This window comes from Crotalus tigris, unplaced genomic scaffold (assembly GCF_016545835.1).
Source record: "Crotalus tigris isolate CLP2741 ecotype Arizona unplaced genomic scaffold, ASM1654583v1 scf7180000018585.330925593:3314079, whole genome shotgun sequence".
Classification (NCBI taxonomy): domain Eukaryota; kingdom Metazoa; phylum Chordata; class Lepidosauria; order Squamata; family Viperidae; genus Crotalus; species Crotalus tigris.
In genome coordinates, this window is record NW_024097088.1 from 102,357 (window position 1) to 129,433 (window position 27,077).

General features: G+C 42.2%; 1 protein-coding gene across 5 annotated transcripts in view; it reads left to right on the forward strand.

The window, feature by feature from the left end:
• LOC120313125 (mitogen-activated protein kinase kinase kinase kinase 4-like) overlaps positions 1 to 25,171 on the forward strand; it is a 72,412-nt gene extending 47,241 nt beyond the window's left edge. For 3 of the 5 annotated variants that reach the window (XM_039354664.1, XM_039354667.1, XM_039354668.1), the window contains 12 exons: positions 331 to 455; positions 1,096 to 1,189; positions 4,597 to 4,758; positions 5,399 to 5,531; positions 6,499 to 6,657; positions 8,495 to 8,638; positions 9,926 to 10,060; positions 11,210 to 11,310; positions 12,007 to 12,156; positions 15,915 to 16,074; positions 19,617 to 19,756; positions 20,213 to 21,492. In XM_039354664.1, coding sequence (XP_039210598.1) covers positions 331 to 455; positions 1,096 to 1,189; positions 4,597 to 4,758; positions 5,399 to 5,531; positions 6,499 to 6,657; positions 8,495 to 8,638; positions 9,926 to 10,060; positions 11,210 to 11,310; positions 12,007 to 12,156; positions 15,915 to 16,074; positions 19,617 to 19,756; positions 20,213 to 20,296 — 1,587 coding nt within the window. In that variant the 3' untranslated portion in view covers positions 20,297 to 21,492. Of the gene's footprint in view, positions 1 to 330; positions 456 to 1,095; positions 1,190 to 4,596; positions 4,759 to 5,398; positions 5,532 to 6,498; positions 6,658 to 8,494; positions 8,639 to 9,925; positions 10,061 to 11,209; positions 11,311 to 12,006; positions 12,157 to 15,914; positions 16,075 to 19,616; positions 19,757 to 20,212; positions 21,493 to 24,926 lie in introns of those variants that run through there. The other 2 variants (XM_039354666.1, XM_039354665.1) reach the window with 2 other exon arrangements.
• Positions 25,172 to 27,077: the final 1,906 nt, after the last annotated feature.

Sequence of the window (27,077 nt, forward strand, 5' to 3'; positions counted from 1 at the left end):
GGCTTGTATTCCAATCTATTTGAGAAGGATCTTTTATCCTGAAGGCCAAGTTAGAAATACTTGTAATAAATCAGGATTAAAGCAGAGGCTAGGAGAGACAGAAGGACGGTAAAAGTAAAGACTTTGTTGAGATGAGCTCCACTCCTAATCACTTCACGGTCAGGCCAAACAACTTGTTCCTGGCAACGTTGTCATATTTTACCTTTTTTCTACAATATATAAATATTCATAATAAAGATATGTATTTAAAGGGGGCTTAGATCAGGGGCTATTTTGTGTCAAGGCCTTGTACGTGCTGAAGCTACAAACCAGATTTTTTTTCATTCTTAGAGTCCAGCTTTGTGGAACAAGGAGAAGGTCGGCAGCCATCTGCTTCGGAAGTCTCTAGAATATTCCTCCTCCAGTGACGAAATGGGAAGCAGTGACGAGGATGATGAGGGTGACGGACACATAAGGTTGGCTCTCCCAGTGTTCGGCCTCCAAGTCCCTTTTATCAGGGCCCTCGTTGCTTTGAACAGTCACTAAGCGAACAGTCATAAGTTGAGGACTGTCAGCATCTTTTGCTCCCCTCTAGTGGCCATTTGGAATTTCAAAGCCTGAATCTGAATTTGAAAGTTTTTGGAAAGTGTCAGTGTCGGTCTACAGCAGAGGTCTTCAAACTTGGCCCTTTGATGACTTGTGGGCTTCAACTCCCAGAACGCTGGCTGAGGAATTCTGGGAGTTGCAGTCCACAAGTCATCAAAGGGCCAAGTTTGAAGACCCATGAACGATCTTTGATTTGTCCAGCTTCTGATGGTTTGGACTACAGTTCCTGTCCTTCCTGAAAGAGTTGGGGTGTTGTAGTTGATCAGCCTCGGAAGGTTTCTTGGGGAAGATTGGATGGGTTTGCCCGCTTCTGGATGCAGATGGGAGATGACATTAAAGGGTTTGGTCTTGGAGGCTGCTGTTTCTTTGTGTTTTTATTTTTAATGCACGCGTGTGTGCGTGTGTTTATGCGTGTGTTAGTTTTCCTTTTGCGTCTTTCTTGGAGGGTCTTAAAAAATGCATTTATTTTCCTCTCCTCCTCCTCCTCCTCTAATTGGGATTTGTTACTAGGCAACCGCTCGGCAACGGAGTGACCGGCTTCCCAAGGGCAGGAATTGCTGACAGGATCGAACTGAGCTCTCCCTGCCTTGTAGCGGATCCCAAGGTAATTTTCTTTTGCGAAAGAAATCTAGTCTAGTGGATGGGTAAAAAAAAGAGAGAGAGAGAATAGAGAAGTCACATTTTCTTTTGCCCTATTTCAGTGTTTCCCAAACTTGACAATTTTAAGGCATGTGGACTTCAACTCTCAGAATTCCACAGCCAGCATTGCTGGCTGTGGAATTCTGCCAGTTGAAGTCCACATGCCTTAAAATTGTCAAGTTTGGGAAACACTGCCCTATTTGTAACTTAGCTTCACCCCCTTTTTTCCCCAAGTATCTGCTCACATTTTGGTCGTGGAAATTACCCCGTGTTGTGTGAAATTCCCTTTTCTTTGAGAGAGAAAGAAGAAACCTGTAGTAGCTCGGGATAATTTAATTTATGATATCCCTCCTCCCAATGCAACCCTCTCTCAACACAAGTAGTCCTTGACTTATGACCACAGTTGACCCCCACATTTTGTTGCTAAGCGAGACAACAACAACAACAACAACAACAACAATAATAAAGTTGGGAGGGATCTTGGAGGTCATCTAGTCCCACCCCCCTGCTCAGGCAGGAAACCCTATACCATTTCAGACAAATGGCTGTCCAGTCGCTTCTTAAAAACTTCCAGTGTTGGAACAGTCACAAGTTCTGGAGGCCGGTTGTTAAGTGAATCTGGTTTCCCCGTTGACTTTGCTTGTCAGAAGATCGCAAAAGGGGATCACGTGACCCCGGGACGCTGTGCAACCGTCGTAAATACGAGTCAGTTACCAAATGTCTGAATTTTGATCCTGTGACTACGGGGGATGTCGCAGTGTTTGTAAGAATGAACAATGATCCTAGGTCACTTTTTTCAGCATCGTTGTAACGGTCACTAAACTAAACTAAGGGTTCTAAAGTCTTTTGAAAGAAATGGGAAGATACAGGAAGGAAAAAAAAAGGTCTTTAGAAAGGACAAGCACATCTATCTGTGTTTTCCAGATTCGGTTCCCTCGGGACTCCTGCTTTGAACAAGCACGCGAAATCTCCCCGTTAGCCAGATCTTATCCTTTGGCTTATGGGAATTAGAATAATCACATTAAAAACAAAAGGATTAGGAAAGGTTATGTAGTCAGATTAAACGCTTGGGAGATCAGGGCTTCATTTAAACTTCTTTAGCCTGTTTAAACCTCCCCCTCCATATTTGAAGAAAAAAACTTCAGTGAACTTTGTTGCTGTACCGACTTAAAAAACCACAAGTTAAAACCACAATTTCCACCGCTAAGCAAGGCCGTTTATTAAGTGAGTTGCGCCTGGCTTTATGTAAAATGGGGCCAAACTCACAGAAATTTGGGGCTCAATCGTCATAAGTCGAGGACTGTTTTGACTTCCTGGTTTCCTCCGTGTCCCAATATTTCCCCAGGGAATGATTTGACTTTTTCAAAATCTGGTTTCGCCTCTGGATCTCACGGGGCGCCTGCTGGCATCTGCCGAGGCTTCATCCCAGCCAGCCAAGTCCATGGCAGACCGTTTCTATCTTCTGTGCCAGCAATAAACCATCTTTCTCAAATTATGGCTTCCACGCAACTTGGAGAGGAAGAGGCAGCATCCCGTTATCTGCAGTTGCATCCATCCTGGCTCGGCGACCTTTCCAGAATTGCCAGGCTTTTAAATCCAGAAGTCTCATGGGATTATAAAGCTGAAAGGATTCAAAGATTTTTCCACACCACAGCCGGGCCTGGAGCCAGATTGTTTTGTGGCTTAAGTCTGCAAGCCTAGTTCAATCTGAAACAGCCCGAGTCTAATAAAAGGCAATCCGGCGTGTTTGTAGACAGATGTATTCTTTAAAAATTCCACTAGAAATAAAAGCTATCCCAATTCCGCTTCTCTCCCTGCCATTCAAGGCAGCCCATGAATACAATCTGAAGAAGGTTCATTTCTACTGCAAGGGAAGTCCACGATGGACTTCCTTGACAAAGATTTTGTAAAGAATAAGTGGACCGTAGCTCTTGATGCTTTCTCAAAATTTGGCAAGGAAGACTTTAGAATCCTAGAATCCTAGGGCTGGAAGGGACCTTAAAGGTCTACTAGTCCAACTCCTTGCCAAAGGCAGGAGACTGCATATCATTCCGGACAAATGGTTGTCTAATCTTTTCTTGAAGACCTCCAAGGATGGAGCACTGATAACTCCAGGAACCAAGTGGTTCCATTGATTAATTGTTCTCACTGTTAGGAAATTTCTTCTTAGTTCCAAAAAAAGAAGAAGAAAAAGGGAAGATCTTTTCTTACAGCCCACTCCAGACGTTAAGGCGGGGTTTCTCAAACCTAGTAAATTACCCTCAAATTGGGTAAAAAAAATATTTTTTTTTTCCCTTTGAGTAAGGACACATGAGCTCGTTGCCTAGTTGTAAGTGGAAATTTAAATAAGGACTTTCTGATAAACGATAAAAAGAACTTTCTTCTAAGTAGTTTTCCGACTTGGTTGGTTATTGGGAAGGTAAACCGGGGCAGAACCTAGGGCAGTGGTTCTCACCCTGTGGGTCGGGACCCCATTTGGGGTCGAACGACCATTTCACGGGGGTCGCCAAACAACGCAGTCCGCCATTTTTCCCCCTTTTCCTTAGCTGTGCTACTCCCTTTTATTCTATTGTCTTTTGAAAGCCAATAGAATAGACTCTCTTGAATAGAGTCTAATTCTATTGGCTTTTCAAAGCCAATAGGAATTGCCCAGGCTGTCTCTGCTGAGCCCGCCAAAAGTCCCATTCTGCAAATGGTGCTGCACCAGTTGAATAGTCCTCGACTTACGACCGGTTGAGTAGTCCTCGACTTACGACCGGTTGGGGGTCGCGGCATTAAAAAGGTTGAGAACCACTGACCTAGGGTCAGATTTGGCTATGAGGATAATGGAGGAAAAGCTTTGGGAAGCACCTCCTTAAGGTCATTCTGGAAAAATCCTGCTCCACTCAGCCCCCATCCTAACATCTGGAAGAAAGGAACGAAGGATTTTCAGTTCAGAGAGTGATGCTATTGGTGAGACACAGAGATCTTCCCGCTGTAATGCTGTTTTCCTGACCTACTAGGGTTTCTTTGTCTTTTGATCTCAGGCAGCTGAGAAGATAGATAGGCTGGTGGACAACTTGGAAGATGGACATCTCAGGAACCCCACAGACCACGCCCAGGGTCCTTTGAAGCCGTGTTGTCCACCAGCATCCCATTTTCATCCCCATATTACTGTTTTCCATTCCCTGACCCACAGAGTGTTGACTTTCCTTCCATAATCTGATCTCCGTTAGCTTTGAGGTAGGACAGAGATTTGGACAAGTTGCCCAAATTTGTTTCCCCAAGTGCTGCTACAAACAGGAAGAAAGAAAGGTGGAGAGTGGAGAGGGGCACAGAACGCTTCCTTAATCCTGCTTGCAGCTTAGGTGTTCAATGTGTTCTTTGGTGCAGGACAATGCTGCAGGAACAGGTGGCGGTGGCGCTTGTGAAGATCTCTGGAGCATGAACAACCAAAATTATCTGCTGCCTGACCTCCTCCAACAGAGTCAGATCTCAGCAAACCAAGTGATAACTTCTGCTCAGGAACTTCAGGACAATCCTCCTGCTCACCAGGTCAAAGCTCCTTAAACCAGTCACAAATGTTTAACTTAAAAGTCTGGATTTTTAAAACGGGGGAACGGTGAATGTCTGCTGACTACCGCATCCTCTGTGTGCATGATGGGGAAGAGGTCAAGGGGAAATGAGGGGCAAATGGTTTAATAGTTGCATGGCTCTGCAAAAGTGCCAAGTCAAGATGGGCCCTAAGATGTGATGCATCTAAGTTACCATTGATGAGACATTCTATCCATGGGAAGCTGAAGGATCTGTTTTGCTTTGGATATTTCCTGTAGGTGGATCAGATTTACTTCCCCGAGCCTAAGTCCATTATCCATATCCACCTTTTGTATTTAAAGATAGAAAGTGATGGGGTGTAAATCTATCATGCTCCTAAGTAGACTATCACTCATGATCTTGGCTTATGGCCGTGTCTCTTTCTTACATCGCCCTGTTGGGTTTTGAGGGACCTTGGCTGGATTGACTCCAGTTGCTGAGCTCTCTCTCCTGCAGTAAAAACAGCAGTTCTATTTCAGGGCTGCACCCCAAGGAATCAAACACAAAGTATGTGAGACTATTCGCTTCATCATATCCAGCCCACCAGTTGCAAGCAGTTGAAGGTAGGTCCTTAATTTATTTCGGATTCTTATTTTTACAGCAGGCACTGAACACTGATAGTACCCCTTCCAAAAACAGTTCCTCCTCTACATCATCTTTTACCTCCTTCATCGATCCTAGACTTCTCCAAATCTCACCTCCTGCCAGTCCAGCTGGACCAAACTGTGGTTCCCGTAAGTATAGACAAGGTCATCCTTGCCTCTTTTACTAAGTGGTTGGGAATTATGATTTCTGGCAACCAGGATGAGGTTGACGCTAGAGTGGTACAATGTATGGCTTCTGTGCAAAGAATTTCAAGAATCTTCAGAGCTGGTTGAACAGACCATCAGTGTCAAGCTCCAGGTAGGGTGGGCAAGACCAAGAAGCAAGAACTGCCCTAATATCAGTAGGGCCAGCGCTATTCTTTAGTAAATGCAGAACATGGAAACTATAAGAATTATGGGATCCTTGGTGCTTTCTGAGTTTGGCTGTTTTCTTGCAGACGTTTCATGACCAAATTAGGTAACATCATAAGTGCTAGAAGGAAGTGGGGTTTGCTTTCCTATGGTGTTCTTCCCAATCCAGCTGTTTTTCTCCTTGGTAGTTCCTAAATTAGGATACTGTTTTCTGCTTGATTATTTGTCTGGGGTTAATCCCTGCTTATCTGGGTATTAGCTGCTGGAGAGAATGTATTCTGGTTTAAACAGGGAGAAAACTCCACTCCTTTCTAGCACTGATGATGTTACTTAGTTAGGTCATGAAACATCTGCAAGAAAACAAACTCAGAAAGCACCAAAGACCACACAGTTCATCCCTGAGCTACGAATATTCTTTTTCTATTGGCAAGAAGAATCCCCCAGACTGATTTATAGGGAAATATTTAATCAGAGTCTCTATAAATTATTTGAAATGCTTCTGCTTGGATTTCTTGTGACTTGAACTCAAGTGTCATATATGAGGTAGCTGCCAACAGAGTCATCTTCTATCTCTTGATTGTTGACGTCTATCTCTCTTCCATTCCTCTCCCTGCTTCTCCACCATGTCTTATAACCATCATCATAACCAATCCCACTATTATTAGAAAGTAGAATATAGATGTCATGGAGTTGATGCTCAGGCCCAACAGCTACGTTCACAACTCTCCTCTGCTTTTCCTCCCAGCATCCAATGTGACAATGGATCCCGCCAGGCGGCAAAATACAAGAAAAGGTTCTGTGGTCAACGTGAACCCTACCAACATCCGGCCGCAGAGCGATAGCCCTGAAATCCGCAAATATAAAAAGAAGTTCAATTCCGAGATCTTGTGTTCTGCCCTGTGGGGTGAGTAACCTGGTTTGAAGCAGAGAGAGATGCTGGCAAACAGGGCCAGTTCTTCGCCCTTTCAGCTGATGTAGGACACACTGTTTGGAATGTAAAGCTCACATGTGCCACAGTTGCCTCATGTCTGGTCAGCCTGCTTTGGTTTTGCCTTAGTATGTTGAGTTATCTGTGGTTTGATTGTGGATGGATCCAGGCATTGTGCTGTACTCAGCAAACTGTGATCAAGCTGTGGCTTAGTATAATATCTGGACACAGCCATTGAATACTAAGGTGATAGAAGAGATGGCTGTTCAGTCCAGGAACCATTCTTGAGCACTAAGATCATGAGAGAAGTCATTGCACTAGGTAAATGATGCAGTTACTTCACCTCAACAAGATTTTGCTCTACAGAATCCTTGCTTCTTTTTCTCATGTAAAACTAAGACGTGAAAGGTCTTGTGCTTCCATTGTAAGCAAGAACTTGGACCTCTCTTCAGCTGGTGGAGAAACTGGGAATGATGAAGGAGGTCTAGAACTATGTCTTCTTCCTGGCATCTTCTCTCAAGATGTGCATCTAGATACATCTCCTTCCCTCAGTTTGGGAATGTCCTGAGGGCATCAGCTGATGGTCACCACAGGTTCCTACTTCAAAGTTTAATATATTAAATGCAGGACTCCAGTCTTAGTTGTTTCAGCATACATTTTTGTGGTTCTCCACCAGCTTTCATTTTCCGTCTTTCTGACATCAAGCGACAGGCTTCACAAAGCCGGCACAATATTTTTTGCCCATGCCCTTCTGCTTTGACTTAAGTCTTAAATGAGAAGCAAAATAAATGAATGAAAGTGCCAGGAAGAAATTATCCCAGGAAATGTAAATTTACAGTTTACAGCTCTCTGGGTTTCATTTGATGTATGTTTGGAAGAGGCCAAGTTTTTAAATTAAGAACAGAACAGCATAGCAAAGCTGGTGATGATTTGTGTGCTGAGGTGGAGAACACTATCTTCTTATCAGCCTCTTGCTTGGAGCTTCCTTTGCCTTCACACCCTGCCCCACAATACTCAATTCTTCCATTTTTTTCATTCTTTCCATCACAACTTTCCTTATCAACTGTATCAACATGGCCCAGCCTAAGGGAAACCTCACTCCTTCAGCTATCTGTTCGGATCAGTGGAACAGCTGGCCTCCAGAAGTTGTGGGTGCTCCAATACTGGAGATTTTTAAGAAGAGATTGGACAGCCATTTGTCTGAAATGGTATAGAGCAGTGGTTCTCAACCTTTTTAATGCCGCGACCCCCAACTGGTCGTAAGTCAAGGACTACTCAACCAGTCGTAAGTCAAGGACTACTCAACTGGTGCAGCACCGTTTGCAGAATGAGACTTTTGGCGGGCTCAGCCTGGACAATGCCTATTGGCTTTTGAAAGCCAATAGAATTAGACTCTATTCAAGAGAGTCTATTCTATTGGCTTTCAAAAGCCAATAGAATCAAAGGGAGTAGCACAGCTAAGGAAAGGGGGGAAAAAATGGCGGACTGCGTTGTTTGGCGACCCCCGTGAAATGGTCGTTCGACCCCAAATGGGGTCCCGACCCACAGGTTGAGAACCACTGGTATAGAGTCTCCTGCCTGAACAGGAGGTTGGACTAGAAGACCTTCAAGGACACTTCCAACTCTGTGATTCTGTTGATCTTCAGTCCATCATTTCTTTGGTCGCAAAAGTTGCTGGCAACTTGGATTTTCCAGGTTGTTTTCTTTAACTAAACCATGGTTGAAACACAATGGAGATTTCCTACAGTGAGCTGACCCAGCCATTCCAGAGATCTGCTTGTAAGTCCATACTATGTTCTTTGCATGTCAACAGGGGTGAATTTACTGGTTGGGTCCGAAAATGGATTATGGCTTCTGGACCGGAGTGGGCAAGGTCGAGTTTACTCCTTGATTAGCAGGAGACGTTTTCAACAGATGGACGTGTTGGAAGGACTGAATGTGCTCATTACCATCTCAGGTTTGTTTGCTGTCGAAAAACGTCTGACCTAACATTCAATACCAGGCAATGAGAGAGGGGGAGGACTAGACCATGCACTGAATTATAAAATGTGGTCAGCTCTTGCCAAGCCTTACAAAGATGAGCAGTTAAGGGGACTAGTTATGACTAGTCTAACGAAGAGAAGGCTTGGGGAGTTCTGATAGCACTCTTCCAATCTTTGAAGGGCTGTCACAGGGAAAGGGGTGAAAACTTCTTCTCCAAAGCAGAGGCCCTCAACCTTTGGGGCACTAGGGACCGGTTCCGTGAGGGGAGTTTTTCCACGGACCGGAGGGTGCATGGTTATGTGTGCTGCCTGTATCCCACGGATGGGGCTTTGCTTGTTTGTGTGGACCGGTTGCTGGCATGCCATGGCTCGGAACCAGTCCACGGACCAGGGATTGGGGACCCTTGCTCCAAAGCACCTGAAGGCAGGGCGAGAAGCAATGGGTGGAAGCTCATCAGAGGGAGATACAAGCTGGAAGTAAGGAGGAATTTCCTGACAGTGAGGACACTTAATCAGTGGAACAACTTGCCTCCTGGAGTTGTGGATGCTCCACCGTTGGAGGCTTTCAAGAAAAGATCGGATAGACATTTTGTCTGGGATGGTACAGTTAGCCCTTGACCCACGACCGCAAGGGAGCCCAAAGTTTCTGTTGCTAAGTGAGACATTTGTTAAGTGGGTTTTGCGCCATTTTACCACCCATCTTGCCTCAGTTGTTAAGTGAATCACTGCAGTTGATAAGTTAGTAACCCGGTTGTTAAACAAATCTGGCTTCCCCCACTGACTTTGCTTGGTAGAAAGTCGCCAAAGGGGATCACGTGACCTTGGGGCACAGCAGTGGTCATCCATACGAACCTATCTGAATGTTGATCACACGATCCTGGGGACGCTACAAAGGCCGTAACTGTGAAAAACGGTCAAAAGTCCCTTTTCCCAGCGCCGTTGTTAACTTTGAACGGTCACTAAATGAACGGTTGAAAGTCAAGGACTTCCTATATGAGGATTCCTGCCTTGAGCAGGGGGTAGGTCTAGAAGACCTCCAAGGTCCCTTTCAGCCTTATAATTCTATGATCCAGCTTAGCCTAACCGTGATAATGATCTAATTGTCTTCGGAAGACTGGACAGCCATTTGTCTGAAATGCTATAGGGTTTCCTGCCTGAGCAGGGGGTTGGACTAGATGACCTCTAAGGCGCCTTCCAATTGTTGTTGTTATTAAATTTTAACATGCTGCTTTTTTTTTTTGCTTCTGTTCCAATCCACGCAGGCAAAAAGAATAAGCTACGGGTATATTATTTGTCTTGGCTACGAAACAAGATCCTGCGGAATGACCCCGAGGTGGAGAAACGACAAGGCTGGGTGTCGGTGGGCGACTTAGAAGGCTGTGTGCACTACAAAGTTGGTGAGGGTCTTCCTTTTCCTCCAAGGGCACCGAACGCTGTTGAAATAAGGGTCTGGCAAAATGAGGGTCATCCTTCCTTTTTAAAAAAATTATTATTTTATTCAAGACAAGGTTAAAATACAAAATGCAACCCCTTCTCCCCCCCCCCCAACAAAAAGAATCTAAAGAAGACAGAAAAGGGGGGGGGAAAGGACAAAACACAGAAAACATTTTAAAAAGGTGCATCAAAAAAAAAAAAAAACCACCACTTTAACCGAGGGATAAAATCGAAATCCCCTGAAGTGTTAATTCTCCTTTATAAGACCTTGTTAAAGCCACACTTGGAATAATGCATCCAGTTTTGGTCACCAGATTATATTAAAAAAAAAAAAATGCTGAGACTCTGGAAAGTTTTAAACCGGCTTCCATCATCTTCAGACAGCACATCTGGAGGTGATGGAGACTCAAATCCAGCACATCTGGTGGGCATCCAGTTGGAAGAGCCTTGAGGAACAGATTCACGAAGCTCGTGTTGAACATTGCTGACCAGCCTGTCTCTTAGATGCATTAAATTATTATGGGCACGTGAAGTGCGTAAAAGTACACAGAAGCAATTTCACGACAGAAATATATGACAGAAACCAATCTGTTTATTTATTGGCACAATCTAGATTTGGAGGTTAATACAACCCTTGTTTCTACAATGTAGGATCCCAGGATATATCTTACATCTATATACAGGGTGCTCAGGCAGAATATTTGCATACAATCTGTAGAATGAGATGCAGGCTATGGAGATAATTTTCCCCCAAGATTTATATTATCATTGATGTTCTGTTTTTAACATAAGTCATTACATAATGATTCTGCTGGGGCTTGATTACTGTCAGCTCATTCCAGCTTTGAATTATTCCTGAGTAAATATGTAAATCAGGAACTGTGGTCGATCTAGGAGCTAGGAATTCTAGGATAAGCAGTCATGTAAACCGACCAAGGTCTTTGCATGACCCTCAAGTGTGTACGGCACTGTAGATCAAATCCCATTGTGTTGATGCTAGATCAAAATCCTGTTACATTTGACTGCACGCTCTGGCTGTTTAAACAGTGATTTAGAATGCTCTCTCAATCTTTATGCCTAGCCAATTAAAGAAAGAAATGATTGCTTTCTAGTGAAATATGAGAGGATCAAGTTTCTGGTGATTGCTGTGAAGAATTCAGTTGAAGTCTACGCTTGGGCTCCCAAGCCATATCATAAATTTATGGCTTTTAAGGTAAATGGTAGAACTTCAATCAATTCAATTAGTGCCTTCTTGAGGGTCCTGGGAACATTTGGCTAAGGAAATGAAGCGAAAGGATTTTCAACCCATTGCACTTCTTCAGATTTGTGGGTGGGTGGGTGGGGGGCAGTTGTGATAGGAAAGTAGTGCAAATTGTGTTGTAAATCTATGCTGCAGGTTTATCCAAAACTCTTAACTGATTTGCTTTTCATGTACAAAAACGGCAGGCAAAGCTGGGCGGGGGTGGTGTTAAATGTGTCATTAGCTTAGAATCCTTACTTTGCCATAAATGTGTGTAGGCTTGAATACATCTTTTGTGCTGCAATGGTCCTGATCCTTTGTGCCTGACTTTTCAGCCTGTACCTGCCTTTCTACCTATATCAATCCTGATTCTAATTTTATTGTGTCTACTTCATAAGAAAGTTGGAACATGCATTGGCAGATAGTTTGAATCACTTCTAGAGGTGTCAAGATCAGCAAGATGGCAGGTGCGGGGGTCACCATCCGTCCCCCACCCTTTTTGCATGGGCATCAATGCCACACGCACAACGGCACGTCCACCATCTCGCTCATTTGAGTCCCCCAGTTGAATATTCATGATCATGTGATCTGCTCAGATCCAAGTTCATAACTGCGTGTAACCGGTATCCCAATAATAAAGCCAAATGTGTCGATCTCTCTTTTGTGCAGTCCTTCACCTCCCTTCCTCAAAAACCACTCTTGGTGGACTTGACTGTGGAGAACGGGCAACGGCTGAAAGTTATCTATGGATCAGCAGTGGGATTTCATGCCATTGACGTGGACTCTGGCTCGGTGTATGACCTCTATTTGCCGACACATGTGAGTATCTAGATGGTGGTGTCGTGCTTCAGCTGTAACTAGCCATCTTGACTGATGATGATGATGTCGTCATTGCATAGGACAATTTTCCCTCTCTAAGGCATCCTCCCCAATGTGTGGACTTCAGCTTCCAGAATTCTTTATCTTAGCCTTTGCTGGGACGTCAACACATTTGAAGGACGTCAGACGGAGATTGGCTGATTTTGAATGTTTCTCCTGACATTTTTGAATCCTTTTTATTTTATCAAGTTATTTACACTAACAACCTTCTCATTGGTTCACAAAAAGGATGGGATGATTAGCTTAATGGAGCACTGAAGATGCCTCTGCTCTTTTTTCCCTCCGTTGCATCTCCGGAAAGGAGGAACATGAAGTCAAGAGATCACCCCTGGACTGTGGCGGTGCAGAGGTTAGAATGCAGCATAGCAGGCTAATTCTGCCCACTGCTTGCAGTTCGATCCTGACCAGCTCAAGGTTGACTCAGCCTTCCATCTTTCCAAGGTCGCTAAAATGAGGACCCATATTGTTGGGGGGCAATAGGCTGACTCTGTAAACTACTTAGAAAAGGCTGTAAAGCAGTATATAAGTCTTAGGTCCTATTGCTATAGCCAATGCAACCCTCTGTAGGAGATACTTTATTTATATTTTATTTTATTTATTTTATTTTAGAAAATTTATATAGCCGACTGTTTGCTTACGGAGACTCTCGGTGGCTTACAGACACAAACACAGTGTAGGAGAAATAATAATAATAATAAAAATATATAAAATAATAACCCAACCCCCCCATTCCCTTTAAGCACACACAAAATAAGCTGGTTTTAGGAGAGGATATGAACATAGAAGAAAGAGGCCATCGGATGGCCTGAATAAAAAGTAAACCAGCCAATGAAAAGGATCATGTTTTTAAAGAAAAGATTGGCTTTGACGGCAGACCCCCCAATTTAATTATTTGCGCAAGGAACAATCTCTCCCAATCAGTTGCCCTCAATAGGGGGTCTCCCCTAGGAGACGTGCGATTCCTATTTCAGCTCGCTTGTCACCGTTAAGAGGGAATACACTAAAAATACACCTTCCCTCAAGAATATAGGAATGGAAGTACGGTTCCTGCCCTCCTTCTGAGCTGCAGCCGTCAGGATTGGAGACGTGAATAATTGTCTTCTGAAATTCTCAATTTGGAGCCAGCGTCTTTGAAAGCCAACGGACGGAACTCGTCTCTCTCTCTCTTTTTAACCTTCTTGCTTCTGGATCCCCAGCTTTGATTGCTCATGCAACTCAATCCAAGGCAGCATATTAAAATAGCTTTCCGGCTCTGGGTCCCTATTCTGGTGTTGCGGATCGTTGCAGCCGTGATCCCAGACCGCACGGGTGGGCAAGTACGTCCAGCAAGTAAAATGTGCTTTTCCTTTATTTGCAAGATTTGCTTGGCAATAGAGTTGCATGAAGGTCTTTAATGGGCCTTGGGTTTGTTCCTTGCGTTTAAAAAAAAAAAAAACCCACTAATAGCAGCCATCCATCCCAACTTAATTAGATTTTGAGGAGCTCAGGTCTCTTGCATTGTAGAGGGGTTATTGTCGGCAGAATTAATTTTACTTTCTGGTTTTTTGTAATGGCAAAGCATTCATTTTAGGGATGCTGCTGCAAATCCTTTCTCTCTCTCTCTCTCTCTCTCTCTCTCTCTCTCTCTCTCTCTCTCTCTCTCTCTCTCTCTTGAGAAGCACGTGAGGATTTGAGAAGTTATATATTCTAAATTGCTTAAAGCTCTTTGAACATTTTATAGCCTGGACTGGGAGGCTTCTCTGCATCTGGATGGAATGTGTGCCAAGGAGAGTTTAGTTTGGGCGTTTTTGAACACAACTTGTTTCCTCCTGTGGGTGTTTTTATCTCTGTCTTAAAGATAAGCCTCTAGATGACCTTCAAGCAATGTCTGTATTTATTTAGAGGAAGAGAAGTAAAGCTGGAACGTAGCTGGAACTCAACCAGAGAACCACTAGGACTTAGACGGTATTAAATAGGGATTTTTCTCTGCATCAATCCAGACTCGAGGGTGACGTGATGTTAGGATGAAAAGAATCGACATTACCTTGATTTGAAGTCCAGCTCTCCTGAAAGGGGCTATTTGCTGTCGGTGAAAGGAGAAGGCCAGAACATGTAGGGGATGATGTCCCCACAAGGGATCTCCTCCTGGTGAGGTTTTCTTTAAAGAAACCTGTGGGGAGCAGGTTTAACCCCAATCTAGAATGCCTTCTTCTTCCCAGGTGTTGATTTTAAAGATGGAAAGACGGGAAATCCATCCTTGACTTCCCTTAGAATCTGGCTTGGTTATCTCACATAATGCAGTAAAAAAAAAAAAAATCTCCTTTTTTCTTTTTCATCCATGTCCCTTCTCTTTGGTGAAAGCAGGTTGAGGTGTGCCCTCTGTTTCAATGCAGAAGACCACTCTGGTGGACATTTCATGGGTGATGTTCTTCTGTCCTTCTAGTGATGAGGCAGCCCAGGAGAAAGTGTCAATGCCCTCTCTTTGGATAATAATGTTTCCCTCAGTCATTCTCCCTTGGTTCTCCTAAGTCTATCAAATATCTAAGAAACTCCAGATTGAGAGACAAGTTTAGTGTTTCGTCAAACTTTATGCCATGCAGTCTGGAATGTTATCATCAGCGTCAGCTGAGGCAACAGGCAGAAAAACAGGCAATTCCAGTCGCACACATCGAAGAGGTAAAACGTAAGGTTGAAATAAAAAGATGCTTATAGTAAGATGAAGTGGCCTCTCTTTTTCCTGTCAAGATTGAGCTTAGGCTTATAAAAACGATGACAGCGGAACTAATAAAACAAAGAAATAATTGCTTTCCTGTTATTGTTGCACTGTTTGCAGATCTGTCGAACTAGAAGTCACGTAGTATATATATATATATATTTTAAAAAACCCCACACAATGTATTAATTTCTTGCTTACATTGCTCCCCTCATATATTGGGAAATAAAATGCGTGCAAAATTCTTCGATATTGCAATTTAGTTGCGTCACCTTTCTAACTACCTCGTACAGCAGTTTTGTGATTCTGTATCCCACCCACCCACCCCCATTTTCAGATAGAACTGAAGTTTCAGCAGTTTCTGGTGAATTAATGCAAAGTTATAGAACCAAATACCCTCCCCATCTGAACCAATAATTTATGTATGCCATGCTAGGAAATGATTGAGAACAGAACTGAGAAATAAAACCCTTATCATTAGAATAATCTCAGTCAGCCTGTGTGCTTTTATGTAATCTATTGCTATATTGTCGTTTATTTTTAGACTGTTTTCTATAATTCTGTAATGCTCAGAAGAATTTTTAACAGGATAATTTCTATGCTAAGGTGCCCTTTACAATCATTTTTACAATGCTATTGCAAGTCCTCCTGCATCCAAATTACTCTGGGTTTTATTTATTTTCACAACATGAAACTGCCCAAATTCAAAGGCGAGTCCTGAATAGGCAATCTTTGATATTTAAAGGGGGATAAAAGAAACACCCCTTCTCAGGTAGCAGCTAAAACTTGGTATTAAAAAAGAAAGAAGTGTCTTTTCCTTTGTTATCGGCTCTGAACACAGGAGAAAGTACATTGACATTTTCAAAGAGATAAATCTTTTTCGCTTCTCCGATCTCCAAGCTAGTTGGTTTTTAAATGCTCTGTCATGACACCTAAATTGATGGACTGTAGTTACTTAAGTTGTAACTTGTTCCGTGATGTAAATCTTCCTAAAATATTATTCCAGATCCAGGGAAATATTCATCCGCATGCTATTATCATTCTCCGGAACACCAGTGGGATGGAACTTCTACTGGCTTATGAAGATGAAGGAGTCTACCTTGATATTTATGGGCACTTCTCCAAAGAAAACATTTTGCAATGGGGGGAAATGCCCACATCAGTAGGTATGTAAAATGGACTGGAAGTAGAAGACATACTAAAACCACATCTACCTGCATGTCTGACAGTGCCACTGATTGCAAAAAGTGCTGAGGTTTGTAGTTCCGCATCTAAATTTGTTTTGGGCACCTACCAAACATGGGAGTGGACAAATCACATTTACTCTTGTTCCTTCAAAGTCCTTGGTTCACGGTGGTGTTCTTGCAGATGTTTCATCACCCAGCTAGGGAGCATCATCAGTACTAGAAAGGAGTGTAGTTTGCAAAGAAGAGGAGGAGGAGAGAGGGAGGAAGATGGTCAGGTCCTTGTTGCTCTCTGAATATGGTGGTTTTCTTGCAGTTGACAACTTCAGTGGTTGAAGGAAATAGGGTTTGCAAAGAGGAAGAGAAGGGCAGGAGGAAGAGGACTGTGGGGTCCTTGGTGCTCTCTGAGCGTGGTTGTTTTCTTGTAGACATTTCATTCCCCAACGAGGTAACAACTTCAGTGGTAGTAGGAGTGGGATTTGCTCTTTGTTTAAGACCAGAACACATCCTCTCCAGCAGCCAACACCCAGATAAACAGGGATTAAGACCAGACAAACAGTCAAGTGGAAAACAATTCCCTAATCCCAGAACTACGACGGAGAAAACCACACACCCCGCTAACACTGGCAGGACAACCTAATGTATATAAATAGGGAGCACACATCACACTCACTAGCACTGATGATGTTATCTAGTTGGGTAATTGAAACGTCTGCAGGAAAGCAACCAAGCTCAGAGAGCACCAAGGACTCCACAGTTCAGCCCTAGCAAACAAATATTCCCTTCTCTTATTACTTCGTAGAGCAGGGAAAGTTACTTCCTTTTTGGTGTTGCCATTATCACAATACCTTACCTTCCCAATGATTTTTTTTAATTATTAAGAATCAGAACGGCATGGTATAATTAACACATGTCAAGACAATTGTTTTCCCTGGTACATTAATGTTTAACACTGTCTGTATAATGTCAGGTTCTCTCACCTGACAGTCTAGCATTAGCTGCATGATGTGAAGTTCTCAAGAGATAAAAGAGCTATCAGCAGGTGAGAATTAGAAGGGGAAAAATCCTAGTTTTTGATACTGAATCTGTCTGGAAATTTTAAAAATATATCCTGGAGGAAGCAGGCTAGGTTACAGCTCACTATAATAATACTGGAAGGAACCTGGAATGCTGTAGATTATTTTTTCTCCCTATCTTGGTCCTATGTGCAGCTGAAAAGGCAGAATATTTGATTTTTTTTTCTATTAAAGTAGAGAAACGTCTCCATTTCTCAGAACCAGGTCTGAGGGTTGAAAGGAAGAGCTAGGATGGAAGCAACACAGATGGATTTGTGCAGGCAAAGCCTCGGATCGATTAATTGTAGTCAATGTTGAGCGAAAATATAAAAAAATCATTTTTTGGCGGGGGGGAAGGCAAGGACGAAAGAACAGCTTTTTTTTTTCCCTAAAAGGGTCATCTTTGTTTTTCTCTAGACATTGGTTACAGTTCAAGGGGGACTCTATTATTTTGTTTTTTGAGGAAACATTTTCCCAAGTAGGTATCTAGTCAAAAGTAAAAGCCACACTGTTTTCAGGAAGCTAATTCTTCACTTATTTCAACCAGCTTCTGCGTCATGAACGTTAGCAATAAAATAAAGCAATTTGCAAAAATTTAAACCGGTAAAGACAGAAGGGAGGAATGAAATGATCAATAGAGGTCAAGACATGAAACATAGGGAGCTCTTTAAGAATTTAAGGCACTAGACTGGTGGAGTCGTTCTAGTAATTGGAACAAGGAAACTTAACTCCGGAGGGAAATTAAAGTGGTGAAGCTACCGTACTTAAGCGGTTGATTCTTCAAAAGATGCAGAGCTGAAATTTCAGGGCTTCTCTGGACAAGAGGCCGATACTCTGAAAACAAGACGGCAGAAATATTAGAAATAGATCTTTTTTTCTTTTGCTTCAGTCAGTTTGGATAAGGGGACACCAGGAGTTTTAGAACACTTGTGTGCCTTCTTTGAAATTTAGGGATGAGGGGATATATTTTTCTGGTTCCTCAAAAGTCTTAAATTACCCATGGAATTAGGAGCATGGCTGCACCAATTTTCCAATGGAAGATAATCTCTGTCACTCAGGTTTGAACTGTGGAGCCCCTTGTGATCTCTAAGCAAGGTTGTGTCAACCTTGCTTGCAGACATTTCATTACCTGACTAGGTAACATCATCAGCGCTAGAGAGGATGGGATTTGCTCCCTGTTTAAGGCCAGAACACACCTATTCCAGCAGCCCAAACCCAGAAAAGCAGGGATTAACACCAGACAAATAATCAAGCGGAAAACAATACCCTGATCTAGATTTGGATTACCCATAGAATTAGGAGCATGGCTGCAACAATTGTTCTAATGGAAGATAATTTATGTCACTCAGGGTTGAACTGTGGAGGACTTGGTGGTCTCTGAACTTGGTTATTGGCTTGCAGACATTTCATTACCTGACTAGGTAACCTCTTCAGGGCTAGTGAGGGTGGGGCTTGTTCCCTGTTTAAAGCCAGAATGCACCTACTCCAGCAACTAATACCCAGATAAGCAGGGACTGACACCAGACAAACAATCAAGCGGAAAACAATACCCTGATCTAAGAAGAAAAGGGGGAAAAAATCTGCTGGATAGAGAAGCAACACCGTAGGCTTCATTTTCCCCCCCAGCCAACTACATCACGGAGATCAGAAGGCCCAAGCAACAGACGCCATAATCTATTTATAGGAAGGTGCAGCTCTGGGACTGCAGCCTGGTGATCGAACAATAGATGGGGCAAGCTCTGACTTGCCTCGATGGGAACAAACAGTCCGTATTTTTGGATGCCCGTCAACATCTGGAAATGTCATCTTTTATTTATGAAAGTGTTTCTCTCCTTATGTCAGCTGGAAAGCTTTCCCTGTGCAGTCTACCGATTAAGATAAAGCCTGCTGTCCCTGGCCTTGACCTTCAAATTGAAAAGGTTGTGATAATAAAGGGAAAAAAGAAAGGAGGCAGGTGCAAAGAAGGAAAACAAGAAGAATCTCACTCTAGTATGGATCTTGGCCTCTCCCCCCACACACACATCCTGCTGGAGGTGTAACTTTCTCTTAGGAGATGGGATTGTCAATAAAGGAAATCACATTTAACTTTGGCCTCAACGAATTAAGAACACTGGCCTTCAACTTAGTAGAGCATATATCTAAGTTACATTGCCCCCCCCCCCCAAAGGCTTGGAAGCAGCATTTGAAAAAGTCCCACAATGTGGCTCCAGGAGCTTGTAAGATAATCCTGTCCAAGCTAAAGCCCAAATCCCACAGATTGTAATTCTTCTTCTTATCAGATGGAGCCTTCGCTACAAATACTAGAAGTGTGAGGAGGGGGTTACTATTGCCAACAGCTTCCCGTGAACAGGACCATTTATTCAGCCCTTTCTCTGTCACTTGTCTTTGTTTTTGTGGGTTTTCTTTTACTTTTTTTTTTTAAGAAAAAGCTCTGTTAACTGTTTTTTTTTTCTTTTTTCTTCCCAAAAGCATATCTTCAGTCCAATCAGGTGATGGGCTGGGGCGAGAAAGCAATTGAACTGCGCGCTGTGGAAACGGGATGTCTGGAAGGCGTGTTTATGCACAAGAAAGCTCAAAAGCTGAAGTTTCTGTGCGAAAGGAACGATAAGGTAGGTGTGCAGAGGTTGGAAGGGATGGGAGGGAATCCATCCGTCCCTCATACCAGAAGAAGAATCTGGCGTTGTGCTTAGTTGTGCTTCCAGAAGAGACAAGAGATGTTCTTCTGGTTGAAGAACCTGGTTAGAAAGTTAGATTTCCCCCGACGTGGCAGTTTATGCCTGTGTTGGGAGGGGTGGTATGGAATTCGCACCCAAAGATGAGTCAGGTGTTTTTAGTTGTGCTTCCAGAAGAGACACAAAACGTTCTTCTGATTGAAGAACCTGGTTAGAACCTGGTTAGAAGGCTAGATTTCCCCCAACGTGGCAGTTTATGCCAATGTTGGGAGGGTTAGATTAAAGCAGTCTTCGTGTTTATGTCTGCCGAAGTATGTGCACTATTATCAAATTGTGCTCAATATTTTTTTTAAAAAAAGTTGGAGTGACACTTTCCTTATCTCTCTCCTCAAGGTATTTTTCGCCTCTGTTCAGTCCGGAGGCAGCAGTCAAATTTACTTTATGACCCTGGGCCAAAACGTACTGTTCAACTGGTAAATCACTTTGGAATGAAGGAACGTTTGACTTTCCCAGTTTCTATGAGCCATATAAAGCTTAAGTTCATTTCAGAAGTTGGCCCCTCATCCCTGCAACGAAAAGGAAAAGAAAACACCCACGACCCTCACACTTTCCTGCAGTTGCGGAGGGTACAACTCTTGCAAATGTATTGTCCGCTGTTTGAAATTTGCTCTTCGGTATCCCGGAGAGCCCGTTTTTTTTTTGTTGTTTTTTAAAGGCAGTTGTGCCAAGCACAATTGCACCGTTGAAGGCAAGCTTCCCATCTTACAAAATATGCACAGAGCTGGGGGAAGGGAGGGTTTTGCACAAAGATTGTAATGTTGTTTTGTTCGGTGTTCAGGGGGAGGAGGGTGTTTTGGTGAAACGGTGTGCCCAGCTAGGCGTGTTCCATGCAAGCACACCTAGCGATGAGGTGGAGACAAACCTTTGGATTGCTCAATTAGTTTGGTGGGCTTTGGCTTTCCCAGGTGTGGATCTACCTTCTTCTCTGAACTCATCGGTAACATCTCTGTTGGCCGGGAAATTTCACAGCCTTGTGAAACATTCATTCATTTCAGCAAGGAGTATCCACAGGGAGAAATTCCCAGGGGAAGTCTATGTTCTCAGCAATTTGAGGCTAGAAGTGTCCTCGGGGACACCAACAGCCCGGTTTCTTACCCGATTTTGCAATTGTTTATTGCAAAGCACGGTCTCTTCTCGTGCGTGCTGTTCCATCAGATTTCTAAGGATATTCTAAACCATGAAAAAAAATATCCTCAAGCAAGATACTGCTTTTCTTTACTTGCTCAAGCGGTCGCTAATATTTGAACGAGATGGACTCCCATCCCACTTGGGATTCAAGCTCTTCCAATTTTTTTTTATTCTTGCATCTCAACGGAGAACTTCCATTTAAGTGCTTCGTTTCTAATGTAATGGTAGGATCAACCGCCCCTCCCAGAACGAGGTCTAAAAGCCACTCTAACTGGAATGACCACAATGTCCATTATCCTCACAGGTCTGGGACAATTCACCACGGGCAACTCGCTGCGGAACAAGGGTTACACTAATGTCAAAGAAATGGTGGAACAGAGTCATTAAAGAAAGGATGCAAAAGGAGGGACAGAATTGAATGTGAATGACAAAAATTTAATTATTTTAAATAATTAAATTGAATTGTTGAATTGTCCTGTAGCAAGTTAGCCATGATGAGTTTTTAAGAAGAGACTGGACAGCCATTTGTCTGAAATGGTATAGAGTTTCCTGCCTGAGCAGGGGGTTGGACTGGATGACCTCCAAGGTCCCTTCCAACTTTATTATTATTATTATAGTTGGTCACAGTGACTTGGCCGTGGTAAGTTGACTGTAGCAAGTTGTCTCATTCCAAACCTCACTCCTGAAGCTTAGATTAAAAAGAAAGAAAGCAGGAATTTTATATCAGTAACATCTCACTGAGGGACACATCTCTGGAACGACACACTGTGTGGTTCCACCATAATATTATATTCTCAGGGTTTACAATTTGGGTTGTACTCTTTCTCAGGTTTTGCAAGACTCCACTAAAGTTTGTACAACCCTTTGGGAAAATGCAAGGCACTATTTTATTTTATTTTTTAAGGCGATGAACACTTTCGACAAAATTATTTTTCTCCAAGAGAGAAGGGTATACACCTAAAGATTACGAGAAAGGTGGGATGTGTGAAGGATTTAAACAGGCAGTGAATTAAATTCCAGCATGAAATTGCCATCAAGTGTTTTTTTTTTTTTCCTGAGTATTGCGTTTTCTTGCATGTTGCACTTGCAAGAGGTATGTGGGATTCAATGCCTCATATTTCCAGTCAAACGCATATCTGAGACCTGGGCTGGGAATCCCATCTTCTCGTCAAGTCCCTGGAGAAGCAATCACTGTTCAATGGAATAAGGGCTGTTAGAGAAGGAACCGATTGTTACCCTCCTATAAAGACATAGTATTTTGGAAAAGAATTGGGAAAGGAACACTGCTACAATCAGGCTATGTTCTCAATTTCTAGGCATCTGGGGAGTTTATCCAAAAGCCAAAGACTGGAGTAGGGAGTGGAGGGGCTTTTGTCATGAAAACAATTTTTTGAAAGACTTCTCTTAAGTTTCTTTAGCTTTCTTAGGGCAGCCAGGAACTCCTGGCCATCTTTTTAAGGGGTGAAAATAACTTGTTTTTAGGGAGTGTTCCTCTTAAAGGGATAGCCTTTTGTTAATTCCAAGACACACAGTCCATTCGGCAGGCTGGCATTGTGCTTTTTTTTTTTTCTTTGTTCGTCGTCACAACGCTGAACAAAGAAAAAAAATGCACAACGCCAGCCTGCCGAATGGACCGTGTGTCCTGGAATTAACAAAAGTGTCCTGATCACTCCCGTCTTGGTTCAAGTACTTTTAATAGTCTTTATCAAAATATAAAATGCAGAAACACAAAGAACAGTGAAGGTAATGGGGGAATAGAGGAGGGAAAAGGCGTATAAAACTCACTTAAACGTCTTACCTAGCAACAGAATTTTGAGGCCCGGTTTTTGTTGTAAGTTGGGAACTACCAGCATTTTGAAATTGGTGGAAGATTGTGACACTCGCACTGTGAACTAATGAAGTAATTGGTGTGCTCCATAGAAAGAACACTGGGTTGCCATAGGACACGATTCACCAATTTCTTTTGTGTCACCCAGTTGCGATAGTTAGGAAGTGGATGTGTTATAAGCAGGGCTAAAATAGATCCTATGATTCTGGACACAAAAATGGTCCAGCTGGAAAGGATACCCTTGGTTCTTGGAGCTGATTGTTCTCACAACTAATGTTGCATTTCTGTTTAAAAATTAAAAGCAGACCTGAATAATAATACTTTATTAAAAAGTGAAAAGACTGGGGAAAAAGAGAGGAGAAAACTAGGAATTTTTGAACTGTGTTCTATGCATTTTCCAAGCTCGAAAGCACATTCCTAAGTCAGAGATAATAAGATTGAAACTGAATGGGTGGAAACAGCTGCAATCTATCCCTTCAAAATTATTTGGTGTCCATGTCTCCAGACTTAACATTCTCCTAGCATTTTTACTTGATAAAAAACTTTTAAGAGTTGCTTGTTTTCCCAAAGCTCATATATTGGGAGGGCATGGAAACTGAAAAGCTGCAAGTCTTCCTCAGGAGACTTTGTCAAAGTAATTGGGTGGAAAAAAATCTTTCAGTCCCTGTTTATAACTTTGGAGGTAATATTAGAACGTAGTATTTCTCCTATTGATAGCTATCTATCTATCTATCTATCTATCTATCTATCTTTAATTAATTGCCTTAGGCATCTGGACAAAAACCAAGAGTGAACCTTGACAGGAAGGGGACCAAATGAAGACAGTCTCTAACTTAAAAAAATATAGAAGAATATATATTTAACTGAACTGTTGCAATAGCAGCTGGGCTGCTGTTATCCCTGGGGAGAGAGCATAGAAATTAATATACTCTGGTTGGGGAATTCTGGGAGTTGAAGTCCAGATACCTAAAGGGCTGCTTGAGGAATTCTGGAAGTCCACCCATCTTAAAGTTATCAAGGTTGACAAACACTGTCATAGACCAATGAGAAATAGTTCAATGCACAGCCCAGCTAACAACAACAACAACAAAAATGATCCTCAGAGATGCAATTTCTTATTTTCAAATTGGCTTATTTATAAGTTGGCAGAATTGTCGCTCCATTTAGCACAACTCACGTATTTCCTGGTCTGCTCATGCTTGGTTGCACTCTTCTGCAAACTGATGCTTTCCAGATGTGGTAGGGCAGTGGTTCCCTGCTATTTACCAGGACCGGCTGAAATAGATGAATCTTTTTGCAAAAGCAAAATAAGTCCAGGGAAACTTCTATGTCCAGAAACCCAGCGAGCTGTCCTCCATGCAAGTCACAATAAACCTATTTTGTATGTTTACGATGACATGAGACTAACTGGGAACTACATCTCTGAGACTTAAAACCCATCCCAAATGGATTTTTCTTTTCCTGACAGCTACTTTGCTGAATCACTCCTCAAAACTCATTTTCGGGAAGCCATTAGCTATAACAAAGTGAAGCTCTTTCTTATTCCTAGTACATAATTAGTATGACAGTTAAGATGGGACTCTTGATACATGGCAGGTAAAAAGGAAGGGAAGACGTGTTGACTTTCTGGTTTCATTTAAAAACAGAGTGAGAAGGAAGTTGTGTGTGTACCTGCAGGGGACCCAGATGGTTGTCAACAGCTGTTGTCGATGTTCTGGCTGCCTGCCTAAATATCCTTAACTTGGAACAAGCAGGAGGACCAGTTTCTGAGCAAGTACACACACATAGGGGTGCAATGTGCAACTGTTTTTTCCCCCCACAATTTGAAAATAAATTCAGCAGGTGGAATTTAATCTGGTATATCTTCCCAAAAAGAGTTCCTTCAAATAATTTAATCTTTAAAAGCAAAAGAATCATCCTAGACTTTCTGATACTATAGGAATAAAGAGAGATGAGTATTTTTTTTAAAAAAATGTTTTGATGGGAAAAGAAGAAATAATTTTAAATGCAAAGTCATCCTTCTCTCCCTCCCTCCCTCCCTCTCCTTCCTTCCCTCCTTCTCTCTCTCTCTTTTTCTCTTTTTCTCTCTAGGATAAAAACGGTGTATTTTGCTTCTAAGCTTGTCAAATCCAAGTCTTAAATTAATAGGAAGTTTTGTTTTGGTTCAGTCTAATTACAAAATGCAGCACTGTGAAAAAACAATCAAGATCGATAGTAGATAGTAGCAAAAACAAAAACAAGTGTTCCAAGAAATAATCAAGCGGATGAAATGCCACTGAAGAGGAGAGAGTATAAAAGGAGGTTAGTAGATAAAAGAAAAAGAATGTTAGTAGAAAGCAAAATGAAAGAAAAGAGGAATATTGCAATTCTAGATAGGCGTGGAAAGTACGTGAGATATATATATATATATATATATTGAGAAGGCTGATATTTAAGAATTCATATCAGTGTTTTAGACTATATTAATTATCGTGCGGGCATTGCCTGGAGAGTGAAAAGATTTCCGAGGGATTGGTAATGCTTAAATAAACATTTAGCCTTTTTCCGTTGTATTTGTTCCTAGTATTTTGTTTATTCTTTTAAGGGCGGTCTCTTGCACTAAGCAATGAAGTTATTTTGTATGAGGTTTTTGAGAGAGCAAAATATCAGTAATATACTGTGACACCAATGATTCCCAACAACTCCTGAAAGATCTTTAGTGTGTCAAAGTACAGATAGTTCTCGACTTAACAAAAGTTCATTTAGCGACTGTTCAGAATTACAATCACACTGAAAAAAAAAGTGACCTAGGACCACTTCTCTATATTTACAACGGTTGCAGCATCCCCGTGGTGTCACAGGATCAAAATCCAGATGCTTGGCAAATGCCTCATATTTATGATGGTCGCAGTGTCCCCGGGGGAATCACATGATCCCCTTTTGTGATCTTCTGATAAGCAAAGTCAATGGGGAAGCCAGATTCACTTAACAACCGGCTTACTAACTTGACAATCGCAGCGATTCACTTAACAACTGCAGCAAGAAAGGTCGTAAAATGGGGCAAAAGTCACTTAACAAAGGTCTCGCTTAGCAACAGACTTTTGGGCTCCTAAGTCGAGAACTTATCTGTAATAAGGCATTAAAGTGTGCCTTAAAATTTAGTCCGCGAGTTGCTTTAGCCCGAATCTGTGAATTTAAAGCATTGGAATGTTATTAGGCTATGCATTATGTATAATGAGATTTTTTTTTTGTACTATAACTTCGTAATGTCAAAATTGTATATTTGAAAATAGAAAAAAAATAAAGCAATATTCTGGGAAAAAATGGAAGCGTATCTTTTCAAAGACGGTTATGATTGCTTTTTTATATATATGTAAACTGCAGAAAAAAAATGTGCTGCGCCCTTTTTTCGCTTCCTTTTTCTCTGTTGTAGCAATTTCTCAGCATTTCTGAAGCAACAAACAGTAAGGAGCATTTGAACATGGAATGTAAATAGAATAATATATTGAGTTTGTCCTTGAAAGTTAACTCAGTGTATATCCACAAAAGTCTTGTGGCGTTGTGGAAAAAATGTGCCTTGCTTTCAGTGCTTACAGTGAAATTACCTGCCCTCCCATATGCACAAACACACACACACACACACACACACACACACACAATACATACAAATACAGGGTGTCCTCCACTTACAACAGGGTGTCCTTCACTTAGTGAAGTCACTAAGTCACAACAAGCAACAAGTGATTTATGACCATTTTTCACACTTACAACCGTTGCAGCCATCCCACAGTCACATGATCAAAATTCAGACACTTGACAACTGGCATGTACTTAGGGCGGTTTCAGCCTCACGTGATCACGTGATCCCCTTTTGCGACCTGACAAGCAAAGTCCACGGGGGAGCCAGATTCACTTAATAACGAGGTTACTAACTTGTCCACTGCAGTGATTCACTTAACAACTGAGGCCAGGTCATAAAATGGGGCAAAACCCACTTAATAAATATCTCACTTAACAGCAGCAATTTTGGGCTCAATTATAGTTCGTAAGTTGAGGACATCCTGTATAGAATTTGGAAGCAAAAAACATATTAAAACCAGGTACAATTACAGCTTACCTTTCTTTAAAAAAAACAACACCAAATTATACCCCAGCCATGTTAAATAAGAACAGCTTATGTGTATTCTGTAAGCTGCATGTTTTCACAAAGGCACCAAGTACAGTGTTTAGAAGTATTACTTATCTTCTGTGGCTATAAGATGA